Source organism: Cupressus sempervirens, chromosome 6 (genome assembly GCF_028749045.1).
Source record: "Cupressus sempervirens isolate cs-2001-9-10 chromosome 6, ASM2874904v1, whole genome shotgun sequence".
NCBI classification, from domain to species: Eukaryota; Viridiplantae; Streptophyta; class Pinopsida; order Cupressales; family Cupressaceae; genus Cupressus; species Cupressus sempervirens.
The window spans coordinates 613,805,337-613,822,806 of record NC_143123.1 but is presented as its reverse complement, the minus strand read 5'-3'; the positions used below and the strand labels follow the sequence as shown (position 1 = coordinate 613,822,806).

Genomic DNA, 17,470 nt, shown 5'->3' with positions numbered 1-17,470 from the left:
ACTTAAGGTAAAACTAAATCATTAAACAATTAGCATAGTAAACTGTAAAATATTAAATGCTAAATTGCAATAAAATTACCTTAAGGATTTCTCTAGCAGGTTTCCAAAAACCATCATCATCAAATATGCAATCCACCACATCTATCCCTGCAGTGGTCGTAGCATAGGAAGATGAAATCCACTCCCGCCCAACAAACATGCTCCTCAAATCATCCCTTGATGTCAACAAGGACTGCAAGGTGATGAAATTCGAGGCAAACCTCGTGATCCCTGGACGAGCTAACTCTTTGTCTCCTGTGTACTTCCTCATTGTGCTAAGGACAAATGAATGATTATAAATAAACTTGCATATGTTTTTTGCCCTTTCCACACATGACTTGACCCACTCAAGTTTGCCAATTTCCTCCAACATGAGGTCAAGGCAGTGTGCTGCACAAGGGGACCAAAATATGGTGGGGTGCCTCTCCATCAAAAGTTTGCCTACAACAATTTTAAGATAATTAGAAATTCAAATTTCAAACATGTTAGAACTTAGGAAACTTAGAAATTCTAAGTTAGAATTAGAAAAAGTTCAAAATTCAAATAAATTTATTTTCAAAACTTAAAAAGTTAAAAGTTTACCTGCAGCAACATAACTTGCTGCATTATCCGTCACCACTTGCACCACATGTTGTTCCCTCACCTCTGCTATAACTTCCTCAATAACCTCACATAAGTATGTGGCATTTTTTACATGAGCAGAAGCATCATGGATTTGAGGAACATGGTATATCCTACAAGTAACAAAACAACGAATTATAATTACTATTAGCAATCAACAAATCAAAATTTGAAATAGTCAATCACGATTCAAAATTATGTATGTAGGAAAGTAGAATGATCAATCACCTCCACAGGATACAAGAAAATTGAGGAGTGTTCTTCCCCTCCTATCTGTCCAACCATCAGTCATGATGGTGCAACCCTTTTCGATCCACTCCTTTCGGTTGTCCTCAAGCTCATGCCTCATATCCTCAGCCATTTCCTCCAGGAGGTATCCACTCAACTCAACCTCAGTTGGGGCTTTAAACTCCGGACCACAAATGGTAACTGCATCTATCATGTTCTGCCAATAAGGAGTCCTGTCACAAATAGATAATGATATTGATTAGAAATTTAGATTTCAAAAACTAAAATCATAAAACAAGTAGATATAATTAAAGTTTTACTTTTACTTTTAACTTTAACTTTGAAGATAACAAAGAAAAAAGAATCAATTACCTGGCTGCAATAAATGGAATGTTGCAAAAGTACCAGAATTTGCAAATCTCTTTTCTAGCAGCATCATGAATCTCCTTGTTCAAACCCATGCCCTCGAGCGTGGGTTGGGAGCCAGGAGTAGTGCGGGGCACAAAGTAACTATCCATTCTGTTTTTCCGCACTCTAGGCCGCAATAGGTTGGTGTTGGACTCTGTCTTAGTATGAGACCGACTACCACTAACACTCACATGAGCACTAGCACTAGGATGAAAAGGAGGCCTAGAAGAACCCTCTCCAACACAACCTACGGATGCGGAAGTTGATGCAGATGCACTTGCAGATGTAGATGCGGTTGCGGATGTGGGAGCACGGGAGCCAATACCTCTTAACCCTTCAAGTTGCATTTTCTTAGTCAATTTGTCTTGTTCAATTTTTTCTAATGCCACTAAACAAGAGCGTTTTGCCTCAGCGGTTTGATGAGTGCAAACTGTGACATCATGGCCAAGTATGCCAGCAATGTGGTATTTCAATCTATAGATACCTCCCGAATTTATTTTTTCTTTGCAAAATATACATTTTGTTTGATATTTGGTTCTCCCAGGAAACTCTTCATTATATTTTCAGCATTCATCTTTTTTACCTATTGTGGAAATTGGAAAATGAAAGCAAAGGGCTGCTGCAATAAAAAAATTCATGTAAAAAATCAAAGTTTGCAACTAATAAACAAAAACTACAAAACAACAAACCCTAGTTTGCAATTTAGTAAAAATAAAAAACATTCAAGATTTGCAAATGAACACTAAAAAAATTTAACAAAAAATGCATACTACACTAACATGCTAAAAAAAAACCAACACTTACCTCTTGCAAATGAGTTGAGGAGTGTTGATATTGACTCCTAATGCTCCCAATGCAATTTATGGCCTCCTCAGATGGACTTTTGATCTCTTTGGTGCTCTTCCTTCTTGCCGGTTGGAAACCTATGGATTCTCTTTTCTCTTCTTCTCTCTCACTCTTCCTCTCTTCTACTCATACTAAGCAAATAGAAGGCTCTTTAGGGTTATAACAAAGAGGAAAGTCAACTTAGAAAGCAAATAAAACATGTGTTTTTTTTAAAAATTGAACTTTCTATCCTTGCTACTGCGGCCGATTTCTGGAGATTCACGATGGCGATTTTGGCGATTCAGGCGATTCACAGGAAAAAATCGCCACCAGCGATTTCCGATTCCAAAAAAATCGGGAGCCATGAATCTTATCGCGATTTCGGCGATTTCATGGCGATTTTTGGAACTATGGTTTCATCAGTTCATCCATATACATACTTCATAAGCATATAATACTATCATATCTATTAGACATGTTTTGCAGATACAAAGATCAAAAATTACTAACCGTATTTAAAAATATCTCTTGATGCTTAATCCTATACCATTTTGTCATGATATAACAAAATCTTTAAGCCCATTCCTGTTAAACTATTCAAAAATGCCTTGATATCCCCCCCCTCCCCCCCCGCCTGCCATTGAATCCAACTTCTTTGTACTGTGATATGAGCTACTAGATCTGATAGATATAAATAATTGAATCATAATCTATCGACACAAGGGTCACAGTACCCTTCCTTACTAAAAAGAAAGGAAACCCTATATTAATATCTACTCCAAAAGGCTACGGTCTATGAATACACAGACCTCATCCTCCATTGCCATGGTAGAGCTTTCACCAGTAGGGCTCAAAGGTGCAGCCTCATTCTCTGCTGCGAAGGTGTTTGTATCGTTTTCTAGCCTCTTTACTTTACCCTTGTTCCTTCCTCCTTCGAAAATTACTGAAGGAAGAATTTGAATTCTCCACCTTTGTGTTTTGAAAAGTCAATGGAGCTTCAAGCGCTTCATTTGCAAGGTATTCAACTCACCAATAATTTCCGTTAGCTTTCTTGAGGTCCAGCCACTTTTTAAGGAAATCTTTGTTTCTTGCTATATTCTGTTTGCGCTCATCAAGTTGCATGGCATCTTCAATTACAAACAATGGTTGTTTCACAATTTTCCCGATAGTGTGTTCCTGCCCCCCTGCCCTACTATTTATTGATAATCTTCAAGTTATGGAATCGTAAACTTATCATCCCCATTTTTATTTTCTTTGCTCAAGTTCCCCAACAAATCTTTCTTGAAAATCCTATGGCATATCTCATCTATTTTGCACTTTGAAAACCTCATAACCAGCACTATGGAAGTAAATGTTACTAGGATATCACAGTTAGCACGATATTAGTATTCATATATGATGTATGTCTCTCCTAGGATTTCCTTAACTGCCTTGCTGGCTAGTTCATCCAAGTCATTCATTAACCTTCACCATCTCTCCTGTTTGATTTCCGCATAACACGGCATTATCCTGGTATCCTCTATTAACCTCCATGTTGGTTTCCATGGCTTTGCTTCAAGTTACACTGAAACTAAACTGAAAAGTAACATTGTCAAATTCTTTCGTTTCTTCCTAATTTTGTGACTCATACATGTAAATGGTCAGGATTAAAGCCCAATTCATCATGACATGCCTTGGCTGTCATTTCTTACGTACAAGCTGCCTCACATTTCATGCAATTATTACCTTCCTTGCTTTTCTGAATTTAATTAAATTATTCTAAGTACTGGATCTTTTGAATGAAACTATCTTGTGGGGCCCAATCAAGCGGGAACTATGAGAAGAGAATGCCTTAAAGTGGAAATGAAAAAGATAAAATACTATGTTGCATGGGTACTTGTATACATACCCCTGGGATGTATACCGGGTGCTGGTACATGTAGGCAAGTACCAATAGTTAGTGGAGAGCATCATAGCTAAGTACCTTGATTAAGATTTCTGACTTTTGTTGTGGTTTTTTGTTTGTGTATCAACTTGCTGTTTATGAACATTAATTCAATATGTAATCTGTTTGAAACTTTGTTACAATACTGATCAGCAGTAAACTTTACCACTGTTCAAGTCAGAAGTTTATCATTTGCAATATGTCATTGTTATATGTTTATGATCTTCTTGTTCATGTTCAAGTCAAAGTTTTATCATTTGTAATATGTCATTTTTATAAGATTTATGTTTACGACACTTGATTAATACCAACATTACACAGACAATGGCCAAGGACTCTGATATTTCTGAACTCAAGGCCAAGCATACCAAACTTTTATCTTCTTATGATAACCTTATTGCAAAAGCAGATAAGAAACTTCAGTCCTAGGTGTTGATTTGCAGCGGCAGCAGTAATTATTATTCTTCTCTTCCCGCTGGTGTGGAGGTGCTAGTACAGTCCAAGATCATTGAAGATAGATCTTGGAGATTTAAAGAACTCAATCTGGGAGTCCATGGGCTTCTATAGTTCTCACTATCACTTTTCTGGGCAAATACCTTGGTGTTACTAGGATCAATTTAGATAGAGCTAGGTTTGGGTTTGATTCCGCATCAATTCTCCAATTCAAATCTACTGTTGACTTTCTCTATGCTCTCAGGGCAAGACGTAAGGTTTTCTTGCTGCCTTCTAAGGTGTATCCTGATGAGGATTTGACCAAGTTGCAGGTTACTGAACTTAGAAATCCAGGATCCTAGTTGTTGTAGCTAGGAAAAACGGTAAATATGTGGTAATCCGCTATCATCAAGGACTTCTCATCTGGCTGGTCAAAGAGTCATCTTGAGGCTGCCAAATGGTGTAACTTGAGGATGTGGGGGAGTTCTACTGACTTTGATCTTATGGTTAATTGTTGGAACGGTAACTGCTCTTTTTGGTCTTCACTTGGGTTGCTATTTGATGCCTTAGGTGCCTCAGATATCTTTTGTCTTACTAAGACTCATGAGAGCCCCATTCGTCCCTTTCCATGCATTCCAGGTTTTCAGTTGTTGTTTGTGTGTCAGATGGAGACTAGATTCTTGGGTAGTGTTCGTGGCTTCGGAGGTGTGGGATGCTTAGTTCGTTTTTGTATTTGGAGTCAGATTTTGACGTTGTACTTTGACACTTGGGCTAGATTCATGTGGGTTTTTGTTTGCCACACTGCCTGTCATCTCAGGTATCTTTTTATTGTAGCTGTTACTTCCCCCCCCACTTCCTCTTACTATGCCATTCACAATAGCCTTGATGGAGACGTGTTCAATGATCTTTTTGATAACATCTCTCAGTTTTTGGCTTATGGTGACATTCTCATTCTCAGGGACTTCAATCCTTGTACCTAGATTGGCTAGACTCCATAACAGAGCTACTAATTCTTTTTTAATGGAGGTCGTTGAGATTGTTGTGTCTGACCTTCATAGATTTTCCGTTGACTCCGTGAGCCTGCTCACTAAGTACGATAGGCACCTTCAACTTTGTGAGTTTGCCCTTATGATTTACAATGGGCTCTAGTGCTTTCTGAGATCTCTTGCTTTCACTTGTAGACCTTGTTGTGGTGGGGTCAACATCATTGACTATGTCTTATCCTCCCTGTCCTTCATCTCCTTCATCTCTCAGCTCTCCATCATCCCTCTCCCCTTTGCTGGTCATTCTCTTATTTGCCTCTCCATCTCCTACGCAATTTGCCCCCCTCCCCCATCTCCTCTCCCCCTTTTCCACACCCTTCTCCACTTTGAGGATTGTGACCTTGTGCTCTTTTTCTCCCATCTTAGACGACTCCTTTCAGTTGACACTCCTCCTCCCACTCTCCCACTTGTGGCCCCACCTCTCCATTGCTATTTGGGAAGCTGCACTGTTGTCCTTCCCTCATTTGGTTGTCCCCTCCAACCCTAAGCCTAGATGTTCTTGTCCTATGAACCATTGGTATGATGTGGATTGTAAGACTTTTGACTCTTGCCTTCACCAACCATTAGCCCTCTTTCCCTCTTTTGCGACTATCCTATTGCCTTCTTCGCAACAAGAAGCGCCCTTTCATTGCACTATATAGTCTAATTTAATGTGAGATTTACTTTATTTATTTATTTTTTAAAAACATTTTGAGTGAAATGTTACTTTTTAAATATATTTACACATAATATGTAAACTGTATGATATAAATATTGTATTTGACCCCTTTAAGTGATATTTGCTCAATAATCAATTAAACATGTGCTAATAGAAAACTTAAGTGATGCAACTACATTACATGTTATTCTTTAAAATAAAATGCATGTAAATGCATCTAAAGAACCCAATTTTGGCTTAGATATGCAAATGCATTACATATTTAAAACTTGTGTTTGCATGTAGAGAGTGTGCTTTTGGCCTAAGTATAAATACATGACATGTAATCATCTCTTAAGACCCTGATTTTGCACTAGATGCTTGTTTGTTTTTAAACTTTCAATTGCATTTTGGAGAGTGCGATTTTGGTTTTGGGCACATGCAAATGCTCTCCAAGTCATGTTTTTCCTCTTGGACTTCAAAGACGCCCAAATGTATGTGTTTTCCTTGCATACTTAAAACATGCAAAAGCACTTAAAGAATGTGATTTTCCTCTTGCACCCAAAAATGTGACATTTTATTGCATCTAGAGAGTCTATTTTTTTCTCTTCAAGTGAAAACATTTTGATTTGTTGCATTTTAAAACATGCAAATGCATTCCAAGACCCTGATTTACATGGAGAACATGTATTTTAGTCAAAAACGTCACATGCAATGGACTCGAAGAGAGCGATTTGGGTCAATACACATGTTATACGCATTTGCCTTCATTCTTCTCTACTTGTGTTTGCATCTTAAGACCCCAATTTGCTTTATGCAAGGAGGCATTGCATGCTATTGCATCCCAAGACCACATTTTACATGGAAAACATGCAATAACACCATTTATTTTTCATGTTTTTGGCCTCCAAGACCATGATTTGCTGCTCAAAGGCAAAAATGTTCATGCCTTAGGGTCTTCTAAACCCGATTTCACAAGAAACTTTTGAAGGAAGGGGACTTGCATCCGCATTTGCTCAATACTTGCACATACGTTTGCCCTTGGAGATCACAATCTGAAGCTAACTTAGAATTTTTCAAAAATCTTTGGTTATCATATGCAAACACACATGGAGAATCATGATATTGCTATCAAGATTTAACTGTAAAACTCATTGGATAGGTGATGCTCACAGAGGTAAAGTGGCGGGATTTACTGGAAGGTCACCCATCGCTGTACGACTCCATCACGAGCGTGTGTAACTATAAAGTTTCTTCCATGGTTAAACCCACTCTGCTTGCAACCCCATTTGCAAAACCTTCACCAGGCGGTGTGCCATATGAACCATTCATTAGAAAGCCCTTGAAGCTCATTAATTGAGAAGGAGATATTTTCCACAAGTCAAATTATGATATTGCTATTAGGATTTAACTGTGTAGTTTTTTGAGTCAAACTCATTGACTCATATTACATGAGCAGTGGTTTAGAGAACCCATCTCTCATGAGAATGAATGGAACACTTTACACTCATTAGATCTAGGTGATGCTCACAAAGGTGAAGCACTGGGACTTCCCAGGAGGTCACCCATCCCAGTACTACTCCACCTTGAGCATGGTTAAGTATAGAGTTTTCTCCATGGTTAACCCACTCTTCTTGCAATTCCATTTGCAAAACCTTCACCAAGCGTAGTTCTATCTATTCTCTTGATAGATGGGTTCTCCAAACCACTACTCATGAAATATGAGTCAATGAGTTTGACTCAAAAAACTACATGGTTAAATCCTGACAGCAATATCATAGTTTGACTTTTTGTGGAAAATATCTCCCACTTAACACTTGGAGAACTTGAGATTGGAGAAGACAAGTGCATCTTAACTTCTCTTTCTTCCACATTTGGCTCATTGATCTCCAAGTAAGTGTGAGAATTCAATTTTGCTTACATTTCTTGCTTGCTTTGCTAATTTGCTGCATTCTTTGGCTCATTGCTATCCATTTATTAAAATGCAGCCCTAGTTTTTTACATCAAGTTATTAAATAAGCTTGAAAGCTTTATCTTTGTTGCTAATGCAAAGCTCTTCCATCTCAAAAATGAAATTGCATACAAAGAGAAGTTTTGGAGTTGTCAAAGTTTGAGTCAGAGCAAGAGGTATGTTTTTCTCATTGTTTTTAGTTTTTCTATATATCTTGTTTTTTGTTTTTGGTTTACTTTTGGAGAAAATTTCAAGATTTTCATCCAAGAATGCAAATGCATATACATGCTTTCATCTTCCATACTCGATCCATTTTCTAAATACATTCCAACTCCATTTTCCTATATATGCAATTGCATATTATCTTATCTTATTACAAACTCGATTGCATATTTACATCAAGTAAAAATGATGAATTTGTACCACGTGTGATTACCTCTCATAAACCCATTTTTTGGTGAAAGATCACACTTTGAAAGACCAAAATTCTCATTTTGCACACATCTCTATGCTTCCAAGTTGCATTCCTGGTCATTCTAAACAAAAGCCTCATTTTACCTATATGTAATCCATCATCCTAAACCCGATTTTGGTCATTTTCGCCCAAAATACAAGCTGCCGCATTCATTTCCATCCTTCAAAAGTATTCAGTAAGTATCTAAACCATAGTATGAACACCTATCCTTCATCAATCAGTCACTGAGACTCAAAACCCCAAAGCCCTCATAGATTCAATCCTATTGAAAGATGTTTTCCTTTTTGGAATTCTCATGTTGCAGCAAACTCTCCAAGTCAAGATATGTCACAATTTTTTCAAAGAACAAAGACATTCCGTCAGAAGGCATTATTCATTTGGTCTCCACTTTCCTAGTGGCTGCCCTAGAGCTTGAGTTCGTGTGGGAATACATCAAACAATTTGATCCAAAAAGAAAAAAAGAAGAAATATTGGTTAAAGATGTTGTAGGGAAAGTTGTTCTAAGTTTACATTCGGACATTGTTGAGAAGTTTTTCAGAGTGTTGTATATTCTAGAATGTGCGAATTTGACAAAGAAGAATTTGTAATGTCTCCACTTTACTAGTTGTCTAGTTGTGTGACTGTTAGCCTATTTCTGCATCGTCCTGGAGGCTAACAAAGAGGTCAGTGGGATCCTGAGATGTTTTGGCCTAGTCATTTCCAGTTTAGGCCAAAACAGAGTTGATTTACATGGTGTTGGGAAAACTTACTATTTTTAGTAAGTCAGCAGGGCATGGGTGATGTCAAAATTAGTGATTGGGTTTGATGATCCTCGATGAGAGTTTTCTGACAAGCTATCACTCATATTATTTCGAGCCCAATTACTATTTTATTTTAATGCCTGAAATTTATTAAAGTAACATTTAAATTAAATGTGAAAATAATAAAGTGTTACTTTAATATTATTCATGTTGGGTTGTGTCAGAAAAGGGAAGCCCAAGGGAGACAAGGTGTTATTTTATTTTATTTTATTTTATTTTAGAAGACTTTATCCCACATTGCTTGTGAAAAGTGGGTTGACCCTATGAAGTAGAAATAAAAAAGAGAGCTTGTGGCCCTTGTTCAACATGTTAAATATGAGAAGAAATTGGTGTGTGAGTTGCAAATCCGTTCTTGGCATTAGAGGACGTTTATTCTCTCTTGTGATATTCTAAACATCATTCCCTTGGGGTTTGGCCCTTGGAATCCATTGCTATCAGCTTTGCTATCAGACAGTTTGGTTGCATTTCCAGCCACAGGTGGATTTGATATTTTGCTCATATCTTCTTCACTACTTGTCCGACGCTTATGCCGCTTTGAGGGAATGATTCTATGAAGGTAGTGGATTGTTTGATAGACAAAGTATTGTAGCAACACTATTCATGCGACACTATTCACGCGACATTGTTCACACGGTACTATTCACGTCACTGAAGCAGCAAGTTCGAAAGCATGGGCTGGAGTATTAGGGCAATGATATTGGAGTAATTAGTGAGTTGACAACCTGTCATGTATTTGATTTAATTAAATTCTGAAAATAACATTTTATCGACAACAGTTCATTGTCCACTTTGCATATTATTGTAGTTTATTTCTTGTTTATGTTGTCTGATTCCTATTCCATGCACAAAACACAACAAACAAATAAACATTTGATTTCCAAAGTTATAAGGGGTATAAACATTAAACAGAGAAATAAGAAGTTGAATGCAAACTGTTTGACATAATTCCTTTCAGCAATTGGTTTAGTTTTTTGGGGATTCAGGGGTGACCATTATAGTGGTATCAAAGCTATAAGTCCTGCCATCCTGTGGAGGTCTTGTAGGGGATTTGGAACAGCCGGATAGAGGGAAAAGTGTTTGACAAAATGTCAAAACACTAAAATCAAAAACTAAAAAATAGGCTAAGCATTTATGTTTGAGCATGGGACAGGGGCCTTATAATTTCCGCAATACTAGAACAAAACAAAATAGGATCTTAGACCTACAGAGCGAACAATCTAGTTCATCCGTGCAGGTGGACATACAATCTAGTCATACAGGCACAAAGGAGATATTCTTTGATTAGGACAGCAATATGGGTGACCAAGATGACACGAATACAGGATTAGTCAGAGGCGGGAATACCGGTCCAGATCAGGGGGAGGTAATGTTCAGACAGTTACTGGATACATTAGAGCAGGGGCAGCATATGCAATAGGAGCAGAATAGGGGAATGAACATGATGTTGCAGCATATGGCTAGATAGATGGGCGTCAATATTAATCCAGGTGATGCCAACAATGGAAACAATAACAATGAGGGAAACGATAACAATAGGGGCAATGATAATAATGGAAGCCGAGGCAGCAACAACGGTCCTGAGAATAACATTAATGGTAATAATGGACATGGCAACAATGGAAATGAGGTTAATAACTTTAGACATGTTGCACGCCCAACTCGAACAGTGAGCTCAAGACCTCTTCTACCCACCTTTCGACGCATAGATCCAGTTCAACTAGTAAACGAACCGCAGATTACCGAGTTACAAGATTAGTTTAGGAGGGACTGGGAGGTTAGTGGACTGAAGTTTCAAGCAGACATTTCCCTTAGAGATTATAGAGACTTGAGGATGAGACACATGCCTAGAGCAGGAGGGAGGAATCAAAACTTTGAGTTGAGAAAGGAAGTTGGAAAACTTTATTTACCTTATTATGATGCTTCAGGGAAGATGACTACACAAGCTTGGGTGTAGAAGGTAGATACATACTTGCAATTGAATCGTATGCCTTAGGGAAAGGCTATAAAGTATGCGGCTATTCATTTGGATGGCCTAGAGCATGACTGGTGGCACCATGGCATGGTAACCTTGGGGCATAATTAGATCACATCTTACGAGTTCACTGAGAGGCTCATAGAGAGATTTGATACCAGGGATCCTGAGGTACAGTTTAAGGAGTTGGCACAACTCAAGCAGTAGGGATTAGTTGAGATGTATATCAGCGAATTTCAGAGGTTAGCTATGTTGGTCACAGATATTTTAGAGAGGAGGTTAATAGTGTAGTTTATGGACGGACTCTCAAATTCCTTGAGGGGTTGGGTCAAGGGGCATGACCCAGCTACATTACAAGAGGCTACTAAGAAGGCTCGTGACTTAGCACCTTCTTTTAGGAGCAAATTTCAGCTTAGGGATTCACATACGAAGAAGGATAAGGAGAAGGATAAAAAACATTTTCACCAGGATGCTCAACATAAAAGGGATAATAAGTTGGATAATGACACCCTGAATGAGTTGAAGAGGAAGAAGCTATGTTTTCATTGCAGGGAGCCTTGGGACTTATCTCATAAGTGTCCTCTCAAGGCTAAGGCAAATCAAATGGAGTATTTCTTAGCAGAGGAGTCATAGTCAGAGAGGGAGGATCAACACTCTGAGTCAGACAAGGGTAGCACTACAGAGGAGAGCAACATTCCTGAGGAAGAGAAGTCATTGGCATGATTAACGGGGGCTCAGAAGGCAATCACATTTAAGGTTAGGGGCACTATCTAGGGGCAAAAAGTGATCTCACTCATTGACATTGGGGCTACACACAATTTCATAGATGCACAATTGGTAGCCAAGAGAGATTTACAGACGGAGGAGCATGTTGCGCTTAGAGTCATGGTGGCGAACAGTGACAAATTATTATGCACTCGGAAGATATCTTACCTTCATATAAGGTTTTGAGATGGCTGTGAGTTGGAGGATGAGTTCTATGTAGTAGACATGGGAGATTATAATGTCATCCTCGACATGACATGGATGGCCTCGCTGGTTGAGTTCACACTCAACCTGGCAAAATTGGAGATGATGGATGTTCCATCATGAGGGCAGAACTGTTGTACTTAGAGGACTTTTAAATGAGAGCTGTAGAGTAATCTCCTTGAGGAGAATGCAGAGACTATTTTGGCATGATGATGTAGAGTGGGTGGCAGAATGTTTCACTATGCTAGCCTCATAGGAGCCACAGGTGAAGAGTCATCCACTAGATATCCAGGAGATACTTGATAGGCATGCTAAAGTTTTTGTCGAGATTCTGCACAGGGTTCCTCCTGACAAAGGGATAGAGCATGTTATTGAGCTCGAGGAGGGAACCAAACCAGTTATGATTACTCCCTATCGTCATACTAAGAAACACAAGGATGAGATAGAGAAGGCGATTAAGGATTTGTTGGAGATGGGGCATATTAGGCCTAGTATGTGCTCCCTTGCTTCAACAATAGTATTGGTAAAGAAGATGGGACGATGTGCATGTGCATCAATTACAGGGCATTAAATAAGAAGACCATTAAGAACAGATATCCCATCCCACGGATAGATGAGCTGATTGATGAGCTGCATGGTGCATCCTTCTTTACGAAGATTGATTTACGGTCAAGGTATCATTAGATCAGGATGAGGATTGAGGACATTGAGAAGACAATCTTTCAGTGTCACTATGGCCACTTCGAGTTTTTGGTTATGCCATTTGGGCTGGGCTAACCAATGCCCTTGCTACATTCGAGAGTTGCATGAATTAGGTATTCAAGGGTTAGCTTAGGAGATTTGTCTTGATTTTCTTTGATGTCATTTTGGTCTTTAGTAAGACTTGGGAGGAGCATTTGCAACATCTTGAGATGGTGTTATCCATTTTGGAGAAAGAGTCACTATATGCCAAGGAATCTAAGTGTGAGTTTGGGTTGACTGAGTTACTATACCTTGGGCATATCATCAGCGCAGATGGAGTTCGGGTAGATCTCGAAAAGATTAGAGCTATTGTTGATTGGCCTACTCCTATGAACCTCACACAGCTTAAGGGGTTCTTTGGTCACTACGGATTTTATAGGAGATTTATTAAGGAATTTTCATAGACCGTTGCACCCTTGATAGACCTTACCAGGAAAGGGGTCTTTGTATGGACAAGGGCAGCTCAAAGATGCTTCGATCATTTCAAGAAGGTGATGTCATCATGTCCAGTATTAGCTCTACCAGACTGCATGAAGCCATTTGAGCTTCATTGTGATGGATCAGGTGATGGGATTGGGGCAGTCTTGATGCAAGAGAAGCATTCCATTGCTTTTGAGAGTAGGAAGCTCTGTGGAGTAGAGAGGAGTTATTCCATCTATGACCGGGAGATGTTGGCTATTATGCATGCATTGGCCAAGTTTCAGTCCTACCTAGTTGGGGGGAAGTTTGTTATCAAGACTGATCACAACAACATCAAATACTTCATGAGCCAACGTAACTTGAATGATAGACAATAGAAGTGGATTACGGAGTTGCAGGCTTATGACGTTGACATTAAGTTTGTCAAAGCTAAGAAGAATGTGCTGGCAAATGCTTTATCCAGGAGACCTCATATTTGTGCTCTAGCTGAGATTACAAGAGATTGGAGAAATAAGATTACAGTAGTGTATGCGAGGGACACTTGGGCTTTTGGAGTGATTGCAGGCACCATACAGGATGATCATTATGTGGTGATGGATGGATTGATCAAGTTGCAAGGTAGGATATATTTGATTCCTTCATCGTAGTTAAGGGAGGTAATACTGAAGGCATTTCATGATGCACCTATAGCTGGACATCCAGGAGTCTTTAAGACCTACAGGCAGATCCGTGAATGGTTCATGTGGAAAGGGCTCAAGGATGATGTTCAGAAGCATGTCAGGGAGTGTGCAGTTTGTCAGCAAAATAAGGGAGAGCACACATATCTTGCAGGGTTGTTACAGCCTTTGCCCATTCTGGATAGGAAATGGGAAAGTATTTCTATGGACTTCATCACCAGGTTACCATGAATACAGGGGAGAGATTTCATCTATGTGGTAGTTGACCGGCTGACAAAGTTTGCTCACTTCTTTTCTATTCTATCCACCTACACAGCAGCATAGGTGGCCGATCTTTTCTTCAAAGAGATATTCAAGTTACATGGCCTACCTAGTTTCATTGTCAGTGATCAGGATAGTAAATTTATGAGTGCTTTTTGGCAGGAATTGTTTGGGTTGTGTGGCACAGATCTTACACCTAGCACTAGTTATCATCCGCAAACAGATGGGCAGACAGAGATTGTGAATAAATGAGGAACTATGTGACTGTACAACAGAGAGCTTGGGTCAAATGGCTACATGTGGAAAAGTATTGTTATAACACCACTTATCATATGTCCATCAAGATGACTCCATTCATGGCACTGTATGATTATGAAGCACCTAGTTTCATGGATTTGGTTTTTGGGGATAGTAGAGTGCCCAAAGCCAAAGACTTCTTGCAGGATAGTAAGGATATTTTGAGGGTGCTCAGGGAGAATATATAGTAGGCCTAGAATCAACAGAAATTGTATGTTGATCAGCACCGGATAGAGCGCAACTTTGAGGTTGGGAATATGGTTCACTTGAGGCTACAACCATACAGATAGGCATCACTCAAGAAGAGCAAAGCAAAGAAGTTGAAGCCTAGATCTTATGGTCCCTACAGAGTGATTCACAGGGTGGGCAAGGGTAGTTGGGTGCATATTGTGCTTCATGTGTCGAGGCTTAAGAAAGCCATTGGTCAAAGAGTTGTGCCTTTTGTAGATTTGCCACCATTGGATGAAGAGGGGAAGCTCATATTGATTCCAAAGGCTATTCTGGATACTAGAGAGACGAGTTTGCGAAATAGGGCAGTTAAAGAATATTTAATTAGATGGAGAGACCTACTAGAGGAGGATGCTACTTGGGAGAGTGAGCAGGTGTTACAGCAAACAGGACTGAGATTGCTTGAGGACAAACAATTTCAAGGGGGGCGGACTGTAATGTCCCCACTTTAGTAGTTGTCCAGTTGTGTGACTGTTAGCCTATTTCTGTGTTGTCCCGAAGGCTAACGAAGAGGTTGGGATCCTAAGATGTTTTGGCCTAGTCATTTCTAGTTTAGGCCAGAACAGAGTTGATTTACATGGTGTTGGGAAAACTTACTACTTTTAGTAAGTCACCAGGGCATGGGCAATGTCAGAATTAGTGATTGGGTTTGATGCTCCTCGATGAGAGCTTTCTGACGAGCTATCATTCATATTATTTCGAGCCTAATTACTATATTATTTTAATACTTGAAATTTATTAAAGTAACATTCAAATTAAATGTGAAAATAATGAAGGGTTACTTTACTATTATTCATGTTGGGTTGTGTGTTGGAAAAGGGAAGCCCAAGGGAGACATAAGGTTTTATATTATTTTATTTTATTTTAGAACACTTATCCCACATTGCTTGTGAAAAGTGGGTTGACCCTATGAAGTAGAAATAAAAAGGAGAGCTTGTGGCCTTTGTTCAACATGTTGAATATGAGAAGAAATTGGTGTGTGAGTTGCAGATCTGTTCTTGGCATTATAGGACATCTATTCTCTCTTGTGACATTTTAGATGTCATTCCCTTGGGGTTTGTCCTTTGTAATCCATTGCTATTAGCTTCGCTATCAGGCAGTTTGGTTGCATTTCTAGCTAGAATATTAATATATAAGGTATATGAATAGAATCGGTACCATATGAGGGACTATAATTAATATAAATATATAAGAATATCAATATATATACACCATACAAAACAAATGCAACAATGCTAATACTCTACCTGCCTGTCTCTACCCTCTATTTCTCTATCTCTATTTGTTCCCACATGGCTCTGTATATATTGAAATACATACAAATAAAATAAAAATGAATGTGTGTGTGTGTGTGTGTGTGTGTGTAATATATATGTTCATATATATAAATATAAGAAACTTATTAAACATGAAAGGAGAATATACTATTAGATATATCAATAAAATGTATGACTACAGATTTATGTTGTAGTTATAGTAATCCATTGCTTTGTTGCTAGTATTGCTGCCCTTAATTGCTTGGGAAGTCAATTCGCCTTCCTCCTGATATAATGCTTTATTATTTCCTCCTTTTGTTTCGTGCTTTAAATGTTTCTTTGATTAAATAGGCCTTGTCTGCCTTCTCTGTTGGGTAGTTTCCTATTTATGTGCATTGGGCTATCAATAATGTTTTATTCTTTTGTCATACCTCTCTCAGCTTAGCTCCTTTCTTGTTTCAGGGTTGAGTTGGAGGATAATGGCAATAGGGATTCAATGAGCACGACTGTCCTTATTAGACCTTCACTCTATTGCGTTCCTACACTTGATAATTAGCCTATCCTTTCCCAAAAAATAACCATCTGCTCCCAAGTTGGGTAGCTTGTCAGCTTCCTTATTACCTTCCCTATATATGCGATTTATTGTTCTATCGTCGAAGAAATTGAGTGGTGTTGTAGATTTTTCCAGTATTGAATTTAGTTTCCAGGTTGGGGCTCTTCCTGTTCTGACTGCACTCAGGATTATTTGTAAATCTCCTATTTCTATTTTGTTGATTTCAAAGTCTTATTCTTAAAAGAAGACCTATTTTTGCCTCAGCATTTGAAGCCTTGCCTATTAGTCTTGCTAACCTTGCACATATTTTTCCATCCCATTGATGGATAATGCATCAAATTTTTGCTGCCCTAGGATTTCCTTGCGATGGCCCATCAACGTTTGATTTGTACCAGCCATAACTAGGTCTTTCCCATTTACATTGTTCTCTCTCTAGTTTACTGGCCATCCCATCTTGCCTTCTTTGTTCAGGGATGTGCAGTCCATATCATGATTTCCTCATTTCAGTATCCCATATTGTAAACTTAACTCTCCTTTGTGACTTTTTTTCAATCTATTATTTGTCATCTCTGCAATTGCTGCTCCTATTTTATTTGTTAGGCTTCTTATGTTCATTTTTTTATCTTGAATTATTCTCCTATTCCTTTCCATATTTCCCAGATCAAAATAGAAGGGGATATTGTCCATAATACACAAAACAAACTTGATTTATA

General features: G+C 38.7%; 2 protein-coding genes across 3 annotated transcripts in view; one reads left to right on the top strand and one right to left on the bottom strand.

Annotated features, from left to right (window-relative positions):
- LOC149553732 (mitochondrial carrier protein MTM1-like) overlaps positions 1-17,470 on the top strand; it is a 185,657-nt gene that overhangs the window by 164,151 nt on the left and 4,036 nt on the right. The gene's annotated exons all lie outside the window — the stretch shown is intronic.
- LOC149553733 (uncharacterized) lies at positions 53-3,243 on the bottom strand. The gene is made up of 4 exons (XM_089789557.1): positions 3,152-3,243; positions 2,931-3,090; positions 622-706; positions 53-480 (listed from the first exon to the last, which is right to left on the bottom strand). Exons 1-4 carry the CDS (start codon positions 3,241-3,243, stop codon positions 53-55), a joined length of 765 nt encoding a protein of 254 aa, XP_089645683.1.

What these genes read in the sequence shown, in the direction of transcription:
- LOC149553733 (XM_089789557.1), bottom strand. Translation starts at nt 3,243, where the DNA reads ATGCAACTTGATGAGCGCAAACAGAATATAGCAAGAAACAAAGATTTC. An exon ending in AAAGCTAACGGAAATTATTG is followed by an intron (nt 3,091 to 3,151) that starts GTGAGTTGAATA and finishes CAAAACACAAAG; the next exon opens with GTGGAGAATTCAAATTCTTC. An exon ending in CCATGGCAATGGAGGATGAG is followed by an intron (nt 707 to 2,930) that starts GTCTGTGTATTC and finishes TACTTATGTGAG; the next exon opens with GTTATTGAGGAAGTTATAGC.